The sequence below is a fragment of the Apaloderma vittatum genome, unplaced genomic scaffold (genome assembly GCF_000703405.1).
Source record: "Apaloderma vittatum isolate BGI_N311 unplaced genomic scaffold, ASM70340v1 scaffold14351, whole genome shotgun sequence".
Classification (NCBI taxonomy): Eukaryota; Metazoa; Chordata; class Aves; order Trogoniformes; family Trogonidae; genus Apaloderma; species Apaloderma vittatum.
The window spans coordinates 576-16,565 of NW_009697459.1; the positions used below are offsets into that span (position 1 = coordinate 576).

General features: G+C 43.3%; 1 protein-coding gene across 5 annotated transcripts in view; it reads left to right on the forward strand.

The window, feature by feature from the left end:
• The first annotated feature begins 1,401 nt into the window (after window positions 1–1,401).
• ANKRD6 (ankyrin repeat domain 6) overlaps window positions 1,402–15,990 on the forward strand; it is a 35,486-nt gene continuing 20,897 nt past the window's right edge. For all 5 annotated transcript variants that reach the window (XM_009877643.1, XM_009877644.1, XM_009877645.1 and 2 more), the window contains exons 1-2: window positions 1,402–1,521; window positions 11,273–11,371. In XM_009877643.1, the coding sequence (XP_009875945.1) occupies window positions 1,402–1,521; window positions 11,273–11,371 (219 nt within the window). The remainder of the gene's footprint in view (window positions 1,522–11,272; window positions 11,372–15,990) is intronic.

Genomic DNA, 15,990 nt, shown 5'->3' on the forward strand with positions numbered 1-15,990 from the left:
GATGGAAATTAAATCTCTTCTGTTGTTCTGGTGATGATCTCCCTGATGAAGCTGTTAGCAAAAATGTCAGTACCCTGAGTAGTGGGATTGTCATGGGGATGGTTTTGTACTATCTTCTAAACTGAGACAAACAAATCAGTTGGGGGGGGGGGGCAGCAAAGCCTTTAAGCTTTTAGTGATTGCTGTTTTCATATGGATTCAAAGGGATATAATGTAAGGGTGAAAGACATTGTATTCCACTATCAATCTACAAGATCATCTAGTCCAGGTACCAATTGCCCTTAGATTATGCAAAACCTCTAATACTGGTAGCTGATAAGGAGCAGTGCAGTGATATTTCACAAGAGAGAGAAAGATACATCATGTGCATGCATGTGGGCTATGTCAAAGGTGTTTTTCCTGTACTGAAACAATTAAATACCAAAGTGTGAAAAGCACAAGTAAAGCTGAAATACTCCCAAGCTGGGCAGGTTCTGAATCCTACAACACAAAAGTGATTTGCAGATATATTTTTTGATACTGTGTCAGAAATCCTTTTTCAGCTCCCTTGGCTTGTTGGTCAGGTCAGTGGAGCCTGGGAAGCAGAACCTGCTCACAAGTTTGCATGACGAGTGCTAAATCTGAATTGTTTCTGGGGTCAGTGGGGCGTGTTGTCAGCACCTTTGGAGTAACATCATTTCTCGCTGACAGCGAAGTGAGTGTTTCCCAGTTGCAGGTTGTGATCCCTTCCAAATATGCCCTTGGGATGGTTTTGGGAGAGGCTGGGAAGCATTTTGTACTCATGAGGGAATGGTCAGCTGCCTTGAATTGCTGACTGTGCTCAGTCTTTCCGGAGGTTTGTGTATTTGTATCAGCAGCCAGTAACTATAACCTGTTCTCGTTCCTTTGGCCAACACAGGCTGAGCTATTAGCAGTGGAGGCAGTTAACCTGTCGTTCGCTAATTAAAGTCTCAGAAGCCTGAGGGGAAGGAGAGAATAAAAGGGGCCCACACAAATACAGATTAGGCCAAAAGAGAGTTAGGCTCGTTCTGAGAGTTTAAGGATTTTTATCCCAAACTAGGGGAAGGAGAGAACATTGAAAATGTGGTGCTGTCTGCACCTCTCTGCCCTGCTGCAGAAGTGCAGTGTCTTCAGGAGACTCTGAGGGGTTTTTGTGACCCCCTCCCAAATTGATGCAAAGACGAACGCTTGGGGAGGAGCTGCTGCAGTGCTTCCGTCTCCAAAAACCTTGCTGACGGCAGTGTTATTTTCTGATCCACAGGTCCAGAGGATGGCATAGCGATAACGTCACCGTCCGGGGAGCTGGAGTCCTTCCTCGCCTGCCTGCGCGCTGCTTGAACTGATCCCAAGGTTTTGTTTTTTGGACCGAAGAAACCTGAAAAAACCTTTCTCTCCTAATTCATGAGCCAGCAGGATGTGGTCGCCGTGCTTTCAGAACGCCTGCTCGTAGCTGCCTACAAAGGCCAAGTGGAGAATGTGGTGCAGCTTATCAACAAGGGTGCCAAGGTAGCGGTTACCAAGGTAACAAGAGAAAAACGCTTTGCGAAATCCCTGGGAACTAATGTAACTCCTAGACCATTGTCCGTGAAAATGCCCTCATAGCTTTCCCAGTCTGAATGTGCCTGAGGTTAGTGTTTAGATTTCCTTAAATTTCTGTATTCAGTAGCTCCTGTGAATTTACAATGTAATGCATGTGTTGTATTTATACACGTCCCAGCAGTCGCAGCTGCGGTGGCCGCTGAGTCTGTAGAAGCGCGATGTGTCGACAGAGGGGCAGCGACATTTTTCAAAGCATGCATTGACTTTTGAACGCTGTGCAAGCTGATGAATGGAGCGATTCATTGCTGTCAAGGGAGGGTGGTTCAGAGCGCCTGTCCCCCTGGGAGAGGGGATGGAGGAAAGCCACCTGTTGCAGGAGGGTAAAGGGACGCAGAAAGCGTTTCTTGCTGCTTAAGTCTCTTGGAACAGCAGCCTTGCTTGTACCCGACGTCTTCATTGATTCGTGTTGTGCAGTCCCCAGTCAGTTCCAGGCTCGGGATTTGCAAACTCTGTTCCTCATACCTTTGAGATGAGGTTAGCATCGAAGGATTTCTGCTTAAATATTAAGAGAGTTTGAAGTGATATTCACCTATTCCTAACTCTCATCATGTTATAAATAACATCAGCATAGAAAACATGAGATAGTATGTAAAAGATGAGATAGGATTGGCTGTTGCAGAATTTTGATCAGCAGAAACCCCTAAAAAAGAATTAGGTAAGTTAGATTTTTAGAGTTGTAACATGAAATTTGGGACGTCCTGTTTTGATGAGATGTTCTTCTCTATTGTAGCTAGTTTTATTTGTATTTCCATATTGATTTTGAACATTATGTATGTATGGGAGCTAATATTTACAGATAGAAAACAAATGTGAGTATGTTTGATAAGTAATGTGTCTTTTTCTCTTTTTATCTGTCAGTGACAGTTGTTTTCCATCCCTTTGCAGTGTTTGAGTTGTAGATAGTATCTGTTTTTAAAAATGGAGTGATCCAAGGAAAACTCATATTTCTAAGTTTTATTTGTGCAGATGTGATACCTGTTTGGCTCTGTTGTCCAAGCAGCTCTGTAGCTGATGAACAGCTCTTAAAGGTAGTCAGTACTTGACCAGGAAATACCAATTTAGAGATGTCTAAATGGTAGATTGGGGTTTTGTGGCTTTTTTTGAAGATCATAAGCTTTGAGACTGATGAGGGACCTACCTGAAAATACAGAAAAGATTGAAAGGATGCTATGCTTTGTATAAATTTGTACATTGATGTAATTTCAAATCCAGCTTCCACACTGTTTGAACGTATTACGTGGTGTCCTTTGTAATGGTCGCAGAATAATCATGCCACTGATTTAACTGTTTCATGGACCTAGTTGCCACAGTCCACAATTCTAATGCAAAGTTGATGCTTTATCCTTGTTAAGGTTGTTTATTATGCAATTACTTAATTACAGTAAGAAGCAGATTGCGTAGATCTGACTTTCAAACACAAAATCAGGTTGATTCAATAAAATGCAGATTTGCTAGAGCTGGCAAATTTTTCTCTCCTATGTGACACAGGTGGCTTCCTGCTTCCTGCCCTTGCTTTGTTGTGCAGCCCTTGTGTGGAAAATCAAAGCAAAGCTCATTTGGTGGCAAAACTGCGCCCAGGTGCAGAGCGCTGCTGTTCCTGTTGAAAAGCCGTGCTCGCTGGTGAGCTCTGAGGCCACCCCTGTAGTTGACCTGGCACTACAAAATTCTAGCTGTTCTCTCCTAGAGGTTGTGGGTCATCACCCATGGAAGCAGGGATGGCAAAAACTGTCTCTCTCATCATTCTAGATGATGAGGTTCTTGGCCTGGTGACAAACCCTGGTCAGGAGAGATGAAGTCAGATCAGCAAAGCTGCGGAGGAGGGCACAGAGGAATGGAGAAGCTCTGAGGAGCGACAGAGGTTACGTGCGTGGGGTATTTCAGGAGACGTACACACATTTATCCCTTCCATGCTGTGAGCCAGATAGAGGTGAGCTCAATGTGAACCGAGAAGCGTGAGACCATGCTGCTGCCCTCGTCAAAGCCCATCAGTTCAGGCTCAGTAATGTCCTGTCCCGAGCCATGCGGCATCCAGATTGCATCTGGCTCTCACCCAGCCAGCGAGCTGCACAGGGAGAGCGTGTACATATTTACCTAAGAAAGGCTATATAAACATAGCCTGGAAGAGTTTGACTTCCTAATCTGGTGACACACAAAGGGTGGAGGGAGAAAGAGTTGTTTGAAGTCAAGGACAGGGTTGTCACAGGAGCAAGCATGTCTAAATTCACCTCAGGTATATTTAAACTGCAAAGTTGAAGGGATTTTTTTAGCCATCAGACAGCCAGGTTCTTGTGCAGTCTCTCCATACACAGAACAGGTGCAAAATAAGAATTACTTTCAGGATGGGGTTGTTAATTTTATGATGGAAATCGGATGGCGTGCTTGTTGTAAAAGAGAACTATTGATCAAACTTTCAGATAAATCAAAACCCTCTCCCCCAAGATAAAACTCATTGCAAAATGAAACATAAATGTCCATGCCTTACTTCTATTTTATCTGTATGTGTCCGGCTTTTACTCATAGTTTTCAGTTTGTTCTGTCAAATTAATTTTAAATTCTAGTGATTTGCTTCAAAATTGAAAGAAAGGAGATGGGTATACTTATCAGACAAAATTCCTGAAATCTGTCAGTTTTATTGGAAGAAGACAGGCAGAGACACAGCTCTTTGGAGGGAGAGAATATTCCCACATAATTTTTTAGGTTTTAATCGTATTTCTCATATGCATCCGTAAGCGCAGACCCGTTCTTGTGGAAAACACCATGCAGAGCCACAGCTTGAAGTAACCAGGACCTAGAGCTAAATGTTAGAGAGTTCTTTATTCAAACAGGATTAATTGAGCATAGCTTAAGAAAAATGAAGCGTATTTTCTGTAACCAACCAAGTACTATTAAATTTATGATAGCTGGCAAGCTCATCCCTTTCTACTTTTATTGTATATATGGAAGGTCCTATGATGTGGTTAATTGCTGCTTCAGTCAATAGCAATTCAGCTGCAAAAAATAATATTTAATTTTTGTCACCTCTGAGTAGGTGACTTCAGAAGAAAGATATGAAAGAACAAAATACAATGGAGAATCTGTGTGTCCAGGTGCTCCCTTCAGCATTTTGTCGAGGATGCACTTGTTTCAGCATTACTAGCAAGGCATTTTGTGCAGGTGAAGTCAGTATGGAAGTGTGCACCTCCCATGACTCCAACGAGGAATACTGGGGCTCCTTCCAGATCTGGAGCCTTTTAAAATATGTAAAAGAAGAGCTGATGGCCACTAGGTCACACCACTGTTGACAATCTGACATCAGGGAACTCAGGGTGGGAGGAGGCTGGTGGCACTCACGTTGCACAGGCATCAAGTGCTCGTCCTGGTGCCAGGATCTCTGCCACCAGCCATGGCCATGGCTGAGAGACAGTCTGGTGCTCAGCAGAGGGTTCTGCTCTTCTCAGACGGCACCAGGGTGCTCTGTTGCAGCTCTGTGTTGTAGGACAAAGAGATAATTTCCATTTTTTTATGCCTTCCTGTCTGATGTTCTTCACAGGTGTGAAATTTATAGCTGCTTTCTTCATGAAAAAAAAGCAAAAAATACCTGAAAAACTAATCATGCAACTTGGCTGATCCAACAAGCAGGTACCTCTATAAAGAATTTTGGCGAATACACTGCAAAAGCTGGAAAATTAAGAAATGAGCCTGGTATAATTCAGACTTTTCGTCCAAGAAATAAGCTAGTCCCTTCTTTCAATCCTTTTGCAGTAGAGCTTTCTCTCAGTAAAGTTATTTACAGCTGCATCTTCGACATGAAAGCGCTGGGACTTTTGCTGAGCTGCTCTGCCTTGCTGTCATCCCAGGGTGTTGTTTTCCTAGATTATTTTTCTTTTGATTTTTTTGGGTTGAGACAGATTACGGAGAGGGCTGTGTGGACTGCTAGGAGTGGCACAGGAGGAGCTGATGGTACTGACATTTAGGATCAGGTCGGCTCTTCTCTCGGCCTTGTCTGCCAAACCGGTGCCTGGAAGATGGAGAGAAGTGGGATTTTGCCTTTTGGACATCAAGTTTTGGTGTATCCCAAGGATGCCTGGCTGAAACAAGGCACTGATGGGGAAACAGCAGCCTCTAACCTGGGCTTGCTCCATGCCTTGAGCTGAAGTTTCCAGGTCTGAACCTCTGCACTACAGCTCACCCAAAGTGTTCCTGGGTGTTGGGTTTTGCTGGGGTGTTGTGACACAGAGTGTAGCAATTGAGAGCCAGAATTACCAGGGCCAGAAAAAGCTATGTATTAGCAACCATGCACAGAGGAGTGTGTCTCTTCTCTGTTAAATGTGAAAAACATTGCCAGAGGAAGTTGTAAAGGTAGTGCAGGCAGTTTTAGTGTAATTTGTGTAGCGCCATGGGTTTTATGAGTGTTTTTTTCAAAGAGAAGCAGAATATAGCTTTTCTGCAGAGCGTAGCATTAAGATCGTAGCTATAAAACTGAATTCTGCAGGGGGGGGGATGATTATATGGAAAAAAAACCCGAACACAGAGATGCAAAAAGCAGTGGTTTTGTTTTGATTCAGTAATTCTGTCTCTTTGTTTGATTTAATTTTTGAATCAGTTGTGTTACAAAGCTGCCATATGGCAGGGCTTATGTAATACCAGGGTACTTGTAGTCTTGCCACTGGGATTTCAACTTCACAGCTTGTTGAGTTCTTTAAAAAAATTTTTTTCTTCCTTTTCAAGTTAAGATGGAAACAAAAAAAGAAATACCTTTTGGTACTTTCACTTTTTTGTGTTCCTTCAGTTTGTAAAACTAGTTATGTCTCTTTTAAGTATCCATTTAAAAAAGCGAGAGAACTAGCAAACTTTTAGGGACTTGCTGAATGCCTATTGAGGTCAGTGAGAAACTTTCTGCTGACTGGAGTGAGCAGGTTATTCATGGAGAACAGTCTAACAACATGGACAACGTGACAACACTTGGTTTTTGTTTTCAGGCTTTCTAATAAAACATGGATAGGCATGTTTTTTGTGTAAGTGCAGAATGGATGAATAAATAGCCATCCTTGTGCAGCACAAGAGCAGGGCGAGATGGACAACTGAGTGTATTTGCATAAAAGTATCTACAAATGCATAGATGCAAGGAACAATCATGTTGCTTGTGGTACTAAAGCCTCCCCATATGGATCTCGTTGCAGACTGCATATATTAGCAGCTGCTGCAAGAAAATCCAGCTTTTAGAGGGCGTGCACTGACAGCTGCCTGTCAATGTCAGGAAGTCAGAATGCAGAAGAAATACAAACAAAAACCCAACCCTTGCATTTTGCTGCTGAAATTCATGTGGCTGTTCACTGTGCTCAGCTGTGACCTGGTAATGCCCCGGAGCAAGCGCAGCGTGTCGTGGTTGTGGGAAGCTGCAGCCTTAGTGCAACTGGTCCCATTTGTTTTGTCAATAAGCCTGTGACATGGGAGGATTTGTATGATTTGTCACCTGCTGAAGCCATTATTTACATTTGAATAGAAGTTCAAATTGCCCATTTTTTTGTATGAGTGACTGCTTTATAGGCTCATTAGTCCCAAGTTGTAGCAGTCTCTCATCTGTATTTCTGTAATAACCCTCAAACCATTCCGGTTCATATTTGGAAATGCTTACAAGTTTTCAAGTCGATACTCTGCATGTTAAACTGTCTCTGGATTTGGTGTTGTCTCCTTGCAGTGAGCCTCTAGGAGACATTCTTGTTTGTATATGTTTCTTTCCCCACTAAGACCCACGTGTGTATTCAGGTGAATCCCCTCTTTGGTGCTGCCCTGGTGAGTGTGAAATTGTAGAATCATAGAAAGTGTTGGGCTGGAAAGGACCTTTAAAGTTCATCCAGTCCAACCCCCCTGCAGTGAGCAAGGACATGTTTAACTGGGTTGGATTGCTCAGAGCCCCATCAAGCCTGACCTTGAATGTCTCCAGGGATGGGGCAGCCACCACCTCTCTGGGCAACCTGTGCCAGTGTCTCACCACGTGTCTTTGTGGAGGAGACACGCAGAGGAGAATTTAATGATCTGCCTTCATGTCTCTTCCCCCTGGATATTTTGTGTAGGATGTGTTGCTGTGAGAGAAAACCTTCGTAGCCTGTTGGTTTGATTTACAGACACTAAGATGCTACAGACTCTCAAGCTGCAACAGGGAAAGTTTAGGCTGGACATTAGGAAGAAATTCTTCACGGAAAGAATGGTCAGAAACTGGAATAGACTGCCTGGGGAGGTGGTTGAGTCGCCATCTCTGGATGTGTTTAAGTGTCGCTTAGATGTGGTGTTGGGTGATATGGTTTAGGGGTGACCTTGTAGTGTAGGGTTAATGGTTGGACTCGGTGATCCCAAGGGTCTTTTCTAACCAGAATTGTTCTATGATTCTATAAGACAAGAGCAGCTCTGGCTGTTGCTGCTGGGGCTCCCCGCTGTGGCACATACTCACGGAACATTTATCTCCAAAGCTTGTGCTCCAGGTTGGTCATCACAGCATGAGGGGCACTCAAATCACGTTGTCTGACCCCTGCAGTTTGTAGGTCGGTGTGTGCGTACGTATGCACATACATACCTGTGTCTGTATGTAGGTGAGGGGAGGTGAGTGGGAGTGTTTTTCCAGTGTCTGCATTGCCTGCACTGGAACGCTGACCAGACCATCTCTGCTCTCATTTTGATGTTACTGGGAAGAAAAAGGAAATCTGGCATTGCCAGTTCTTGCAGGGTTATGATTAATCTTGAGATGATCAGTGCTGTTCCAAAACCCTGAGCCTCTAATCAGTGTAATGTGCTGGAATTGATCCTCCTTCCCACTCTCTCATCCTCAATAGGGTCATAGTTTTCATTTACAGTGTCCCTCTGTAGTGGGAAATGCTCAAGGACTGCATGTATGCATTAGCTCTGGTCTCTGAAGGTCTCTCTCTAGGGATCTCCAATATGTGGGATGCTTCTAAACGTGCTTTTTGGATAGAGAATCTCAAAACACACAAGCCCTTTGCAATAAAAATAATCTCAGAGTAATTTCAATAACTTTTAATTTATTTTTTTTTATTAAATGTTACACAAAAACATAAGTTCTGAGTAGCTGGCTGAAGTTTTTGAACACTTAGGGATGACAATAGGGGCAAAGAACAGTAAATGTGAATCTCTGCTGAGTGAGAGGAGCAGCCAGTCAACCCTTGCTTGCAGAGCTCTCTCTGGCTCACGGTGGCCTCTTCCAGCAAGTGCCTTCCCCTCCAGCACCCATCTCCTGTGAGTGGTCCTGAGAACCAGGAGGCTGCCCAGGTATTCAGAACAGGGGATGGGTTGGTCCCAGTGACAGGAGAACTTTGTGCTCCCTAGGGCAAGGGCAGTCTCCTCCAGATAAGTCTATCCCCTTGGGCAGCTTTATTTTAATGTCCCTTAAGGCATGGAATGGGAAGGTGAAGGTTGTGTCATCTGGATCATCTGTGGTTTTGCAGCCTTTTCTTGCACGTGTGCTCGGCCACTGGGCGCGCTCTGTCCGGCGATTGCCTGGGAACATGTGCTGAGTGAGAAAAACATGTCCCTCATATTGAAATAAACTCACACTCTACTTCTGTAGTTTACTTTTAACACGGTACCTTTGGCTGCCCCTCAGCATTTTTTCAGTGGTTAGAGATGGTTATCTTATCAGAAGGTTTCCCTGCTGGGATATACTCATGTAGTTGGCACTGTTTCCTTTTAAAGTACATGAGCTGGCTTCAGTTTGGGTTTGTTTGGGATTTTTTTCTGCTCCATGCACAGATTGCAATAAATTGTTTTCACGGCATATTAGTAACCTGCCGGGAAGTGAGACGCCTGGATTAGGTGATTTGCTTATTGCCATTGAATAATGTAGAAAGTCAGAACCCATAAACCTGAATGTGCTGGATCACAAATTCATAATCCAAACATATTGTTCATAGCTGGAAATGATTTGTCAATCTAGATGATCCAGGGTCTGGAGCGCCTCTGCTATAAGCATAGCTAAGGGAACTTGAAAAGAGAAGACTTCGAGGGGACCTAATAGCTGCCTTCCAATACCTGAAGGGAACCTACAGGAAGGCTGGGGAGGGACTTTTTACAAGAGTGTCCACTGATAGGACAAGGGGAAATGGATTTAAGTTAAAAGGAAAACAGATTTAGATTGGATCTTAGGAAGAAATTCTTCAGTACGAGTGTGACAAGACTCTGGAATAAATTGTCCAGAGAAGTTGTGGATGCCCCCTCGCTTGAGTTTTCCAAGACCAGGTTGGATGAGGCCTTGAGTAGCCTGATCTAGTTGAGAGGCGTCCCTGCCCATGACAGGGAGGTTGGACTAGATGATCTCTAAGGTCCCTTCCAACCTAGGCTGTTCAGTGATTCTATGATAATAGATACAGGTGAAGAGTAATGTAACTCTTCTTTAGCTCATAAAATGCCTAGTGGAGAAAAAGGGCTTATTTGTGAAGATGCTCTGTGATTTTAGCAATATCTGGAATCCTTTTTTCTTAATTACATTGAAATAAAATTTGCACTTGTATAGTGCTGCTGTTTAATAGTTTTTAAAGTGTTTAACTTGCTTTTCACATTGATGCTTTGAGATTTTATATATATATGTATATGTGTGTATATTTATACACAGCTACTTCCTAGAGCAAGAGTTAATTCTTGGTTCTCTCTTATGAGGGATTTTTTCAGGTTGTACAGGTTAATCTTCAGGGAATCACTTGTAGCTCTCCTCTGTTGTCCAGACTGCTTCAGGCAGTCTCTTCCCTCTCTGAGCCTCTTTTTACACTGATTCTTATGCTTGTTTTAGGAGAAGCAGTCTATTCCTCTTTTCGTAAAATGTTTCATATTACATTCTGTCAAATGGTGGTCAAGAGAGCTGAGCTACAAGTAACTATTGTTTTCCTCTTATTTCGCTTAGGTTTTTGGAACCTGCTTATTGGTTTTTTTGAATTGATGTTACTGTCAGATTTTGATATTTGAGGTTTTTTTCTCCTAAAACTATACATCACATATCCATCTCACTAATTAAAACTTTTCTATCCTTCTGTTTACTAGGAAACTGTCCTTGATCACACTGTAGATTGAATTTCTCATGTTTTATTTTATACTTGTACTGTAATGTGAGTTAGAGCTTCATAATGTTTAAAAATAGGTATTATCCAAAAAAACCTCACAGATCTTTGGCAAATTGAAGTTGATCGTTGTACACATGAAGCCACTTGGAGTGACTATGAGTCTTCAATTCCTTTTAAGTAGAATGTCCATCATACACAACAGTCGAGTAATTCTTATTTCTATTGCAATTATGGTACCCATTACAATGTGTGAGTTAGCCTGCTCTTGCAACTTGATAACGTTGAGAGCGACTGACAATGTTGTGCTCCACAGGGACAGTATCAGAAGGGTCATGAGTCCTCTTTAAGCATGGACACAAACCCAGATCCGAATTTGTAAGGTGTCCTTACATGAATATAATATCCCTTTTGTAGATTATCACTGGGATAAACGGAAATGTTGCAAAAGGAGGAGTTTTCAGCATACACAAAACTAAGAGCTTTTGATATGCTAGTCTATGTCCGTTGCTGCTGTTGCAGGTTTCAGAGAGCAAGGTATGAACAGAAGAATGAGGAGAAGCAGATAAAATTCTGGTCGACTACCATGCATAAAAATTTATCTTCAAGTGTTATTATTTTGTTCTCATCCATAGCATGGCCGGACCCCCCTGCATCTTGCTGCCCACAAGGGTCATCTCCACGTCGTCCAGGTTTTGTTGAAGGCAGGTTGTGACCTGGATATTCAGGATGACGTAAGTAGATACATCCTTCTTGCTTGGGGTGGAAGGGGAAAGGTAATTTGCAAGTAACAGTAGACATTCAGTTCTTTGAAGCAGGTCTAAATCAAAACAAAATCTGTCTCTTCATTTTCTAATTTGGTGATGTAACCTCTAATTTAGAGATGCAAAACCGCATGGGAGACGATGTAAAATGTGGTGGTTTTCAACAAATAGCTTGATCTTCTTGCTCAAGCTGTAGAGCTTTATAACAGCTCTAGTTACGCCAGGTGGATGCGGGTAGCAGTGAGAGTCATCGTCTGCCACTTGATGTAGAAATGAAGTAAAAATTCATTGTACTCTGTGGGAACCCACTGGAGGATGTCAGGTAGGGGACACAATTCGTTGTGATTTTTGCCTGAAGTGGGAGGTGATTTTTGTGTAGGCACATGCCACAGCGTATAGAGTATTGAGCAGCCGCTCACCGCTCGGAAGTCATCCTGTTGGCAGCCACGCTTGATGTAGGGGATGGAGGCATCTGTGAGGTTTTCCTGGGGTGAAGCGTGAGCAGAAGGAGGCTAGCTCTGAACTGAGCAAATGGTTGCATGTTTTCTTTGGGTAAAATATGTAAGGCATTGGAATTTCTTGATTTTCCGTAAGAATAGGCTTTAAAGCACTTTGGAGTGATCAGTAATATGGTTTTGAGTTACCTCACTCTGATGAACAAAGGTGTAGGCTGAAACATCAACAGCAGTTGAATAACCATGACTTCTGCAGATTCCTTGCTAACTTCTGATAGCACGCTGGAACAAGTTTGAGGAAGGGTTACTTTGGTGTTCCCCCTCTGATAAATGAGGTGAAAAATCTTCAAAGGACCTAGAGGACCAAAAGTGGTTAGCAGAGGCACCTGTATGGTTATTACAAGGATGCTGCAAATGTCTAGGTGCATTTTGTAAATCCTCTTAGGCATCTGTTTGCATCTAGAGAGTCTTAAATAGCTATAGAAATTAGAAAACTGGTTTCTCTCTCTGCATGAGCAGCTGCTTCCCTGTGAGACGTGACCAGTCTGTCTGACGAGCTTAGGACTGGGGTACTGGTACAGCCACCGCTGGAAAGGGAAGACTGCTTGGTTTTCTGGGAAGAAACTTTGCTTCTTGAACTCTTTATTCTTTCCCTTTGCCCATTTGTGAAATGGAGCAGATTTGCATATGTAATGGGACTATCAGTTTATTCAGTTTATTCAGAGTGTGTTTTTCAGCTTCTCCCAGATTCATCAAAATTATTCATCAGGTATTTAAGACAAATTCACAGGTACTTTACAAGTACAGTCAGTTTTCCTGAGAAAAGCAAGTCCCTGCTCTAAGAAGTCAAGAGCTTCCACTGATTTGGTCAAATTGGGTTTCTGTGAAGACTGTTTTTTGAGTAAGTCTGGGGTGGGGTGGTTTTTTTTGTTGTTGTTTGTTTTTAATCCTCTAGGAATAAAATCTGGGCTGTTTATATGGAAATATCATAGCTGTGATGGAAAAACAGTAAATCAGTGTTTAGCATCATTTTGGTTTAATGAAGTCTTGTGCTGTAGAAATATTCAGCTCATAGAAGACCTATTTCACTGGCCTTGCACGCTTTTCGGGGGCTTTGCTCATGACAACTGGATACTGCTTGTAAATGTGGTAACTATCCTGACCAGCATAGATGCATGCTTGATTCACACATACTGTTTCTTTAAGATGTATTTTGATTTTAGCTCTGTATTTAATGCTAGTAATGTAGTTGGGTTGAGGAGAGCCTCAGGAGTTGCTGAATCTCTCAGAGGCTGTGTTTGGATTTGTCTCAGAGGAGGAAGAAGGCTCTGAGTGAGGATTCTTGCTTGTGAAAGGTATTAACTAAAATATTTCTGCTTTATTTTTACATAGGTCTTCAAAGAAGGTTCTCTATGTACAGTTTCTCCTTGTTTAATTAATTTTTATGCTCTATTTATGCCCCACAGAATATGTTCACACTCTCTTTTAGTTGCAATCTATTGATTATGCCTTTGGTCACTTTTATTGTGTGCTTATTTGGCAGTGAAGGCATCTTAGTTTCAAGCTTTGATTAATATCTGTGCATTTTGTTGTTTTTTCCAGGAATACAGATTTAGGTTCAGAGATGGAATGGCTTGTGAGAGTGAGGGATATCGTATTTAATTGAGAAGCAACTGACTTCATTGATTTTTGTCTATGGCATGGTTGTGATAACACCAAAAAAAAACCTGCAGAAGAGAAACCGAAACATATTTTACTTTGGAGTTGACGCTGTTTAGATAATGAGCAAGTGCAGGACTAAACTTAAAAGTTGTTAAATGTTATGGATAGATTAAAACACTCACTTCGTGTTCTACAGATACTCTTAAAACGCAGTAAGAGCCGTAAGAATTAGTTGAAGAATGACCTCCAGTGGCCTGGAGTGGGATTATTATGAATTTCATCCGGTGGAGTCAAGCTCTGTAGAGTACGCCACCGTGGGAGCTAACTCTTTTCTTCTCCCTGCCAATGTTGAAAACTCTTACTGGGATCCCAGTGCCTTCTCTGAATGGTCAATGAGTATCCGTACAGCACACGCCTCAGAAATAGTCCCGGTGAAGGAGATCAAGGACGAAAAAGATAAGAGAAACCAGAAGAGAAAGGCTAGGAAGGAACCTAGAAGATCAGAAAAAGAGAAGGAGGTTAGAAACCTTGTGCATCGACCCTGCCTTGAGCTTGACATCTCCCATGGCTGCATGCTGCGAATCCTCGGTGCGGGCGGTCTGACACGACCGAGCTCTTGCGCTGCGCATGGCTGCATGGTGGGCTTCGCGCTGGGCGCTCTACCTCAAGTTTTCTGCTCTGTGAAAACCTAACTGGGAAAACAAGCTGATCTAAAAACAAAGGCCCAACCCCCCAAAGCTTCCCTTCTGGAAGCTCCAGTTTAAGAAGCAGAAAATTAATTTCGAGTGGAACAATAACTGGGGGTCCGTAGTTATTTCTAGACAAATGTAAATATGCAAAGTGGCTTGTTCCCGCGCTCCCATTTCAGTGTCATTTAAGCTGTAAGTTGTTTCATTCATGGTTATTTTTTCACGCCCTGATCGCTTCTGCCGGTCACGCATCATCATTTGTCGTTCAGAGTGAAGTTCTTGCTGTGTATCATGGTGACTGACTTTATTAGCAGACGGGGAGGAGAGAGCAGCACAGTGACAGTGAGAAACACCAGGGCACGTTCAGTTGCCTTTGTGTACGGTGGCTTGAGAATATCTGACCGTGCTTGTATCCTCCTGTCAGTATTTAACACTTAGTTCTAGTTCAACTTCAAGACATTTTAAACTTTCTGCTGTGGATTTAGTGGTTTGGTTTCAATAGTATGAGACTTTGCAATTGCCTTGTATCAGGGATTGAAGGCATAAGTTTTTGCTGGTTGTTTTGATACAATTCTGTAGCAAGACAGTTGTTTGGTGATTTCTGCCAACGTGGAAGGACAGCGAGGAGGCAAAGTGTGACACTGGAGAGGGGCTTTAAAGGAGTTTGTGCAACTAATAGATGCTCTGGACAATAAGAGTGTACAGGAAAACAAAATATGGTGGTTATGATTTTTTTTTAATCAGAGAAAGGAAAAAGTTACACATAGTGCTAACTAGTGTAAAACAAATCTCACTAAATTTGAGTAGCAGAGTCTATGATAGAGACTCCAGTAACCCAGGAGAGCTGGCGGAAGTAGTAATACCCAACTGAAACCCTTTTGTGAGTTGCTTGTGTTGTTTCCTTTCCCTTGGAGTGAACTTCTGGTGTAGAATAGGTGCCTATCCAGTTCCTAGGTGCCTGGTCCCTGTGGTTGCATCCATTGCTTTCAGTTATTCAGCAGATGTGGAAACTCGTGGAGGTAATTGCAAACACCAGGACGCTGAGCAAGCGCCACCATCCTGGCCAACACAGAACTGCTAAAGGAAAGGTATCTGCCTTTCTTCAGGGCTCCCAGCGTGTAATCCTCTCCTGAAAGCAGGTGTTGAAGGTCTTTGTAAAGAATCATAGAATCACAGAATGGCCTAGGCTGGAAGGGACCTTAGAGATCATCTAATCCAACCTCCCTGTCATGGGCAGGGACGCCTCTCAACTAGATCAGGCAACACATGGGGACCGAGCGGGAATCGAACCCGTGACCTCGGTGTTGTCATTGCCAGTACCGTGCTCAAACCACGGAGTATGGTTTCACCCTTCGGAGACGTACCTTCTGGTGCTGGGTCTGTCTGTGCAGTAGCCCCAGTACAAGTCGAGTTCTGGGGATGTGCGGTCCTGCCTCCACTGCACGGCAGGACACAGGCTTCTATCCCCACCTCCCAGCCTTTTTCTCTGTACCCCAGTGAATACTGAGATTTTCCTTCAAAGCGGGCTGCTTTCAACACAGCAGTGCTCACATGGCAAGACGAGCTGGGCGAGTACCGTAACTTCTGGGCTGCTTCAGAAGAGCCAGCTGCCACCTCCTTCACTGGCCTCATTTCAAAGGGTGGGGGCATATGTACCTGCAGCTTGCATGAGAGGAGGATGCTTGCAGGGAGAGAGAGAGGAGAAGGCTTCATCAGGGGCTGTGGTGGAGTGGGAGGTGGGCTGCCTGATGGCCTCCTCGGTGCCATCGTGGCTGCGGTGCCC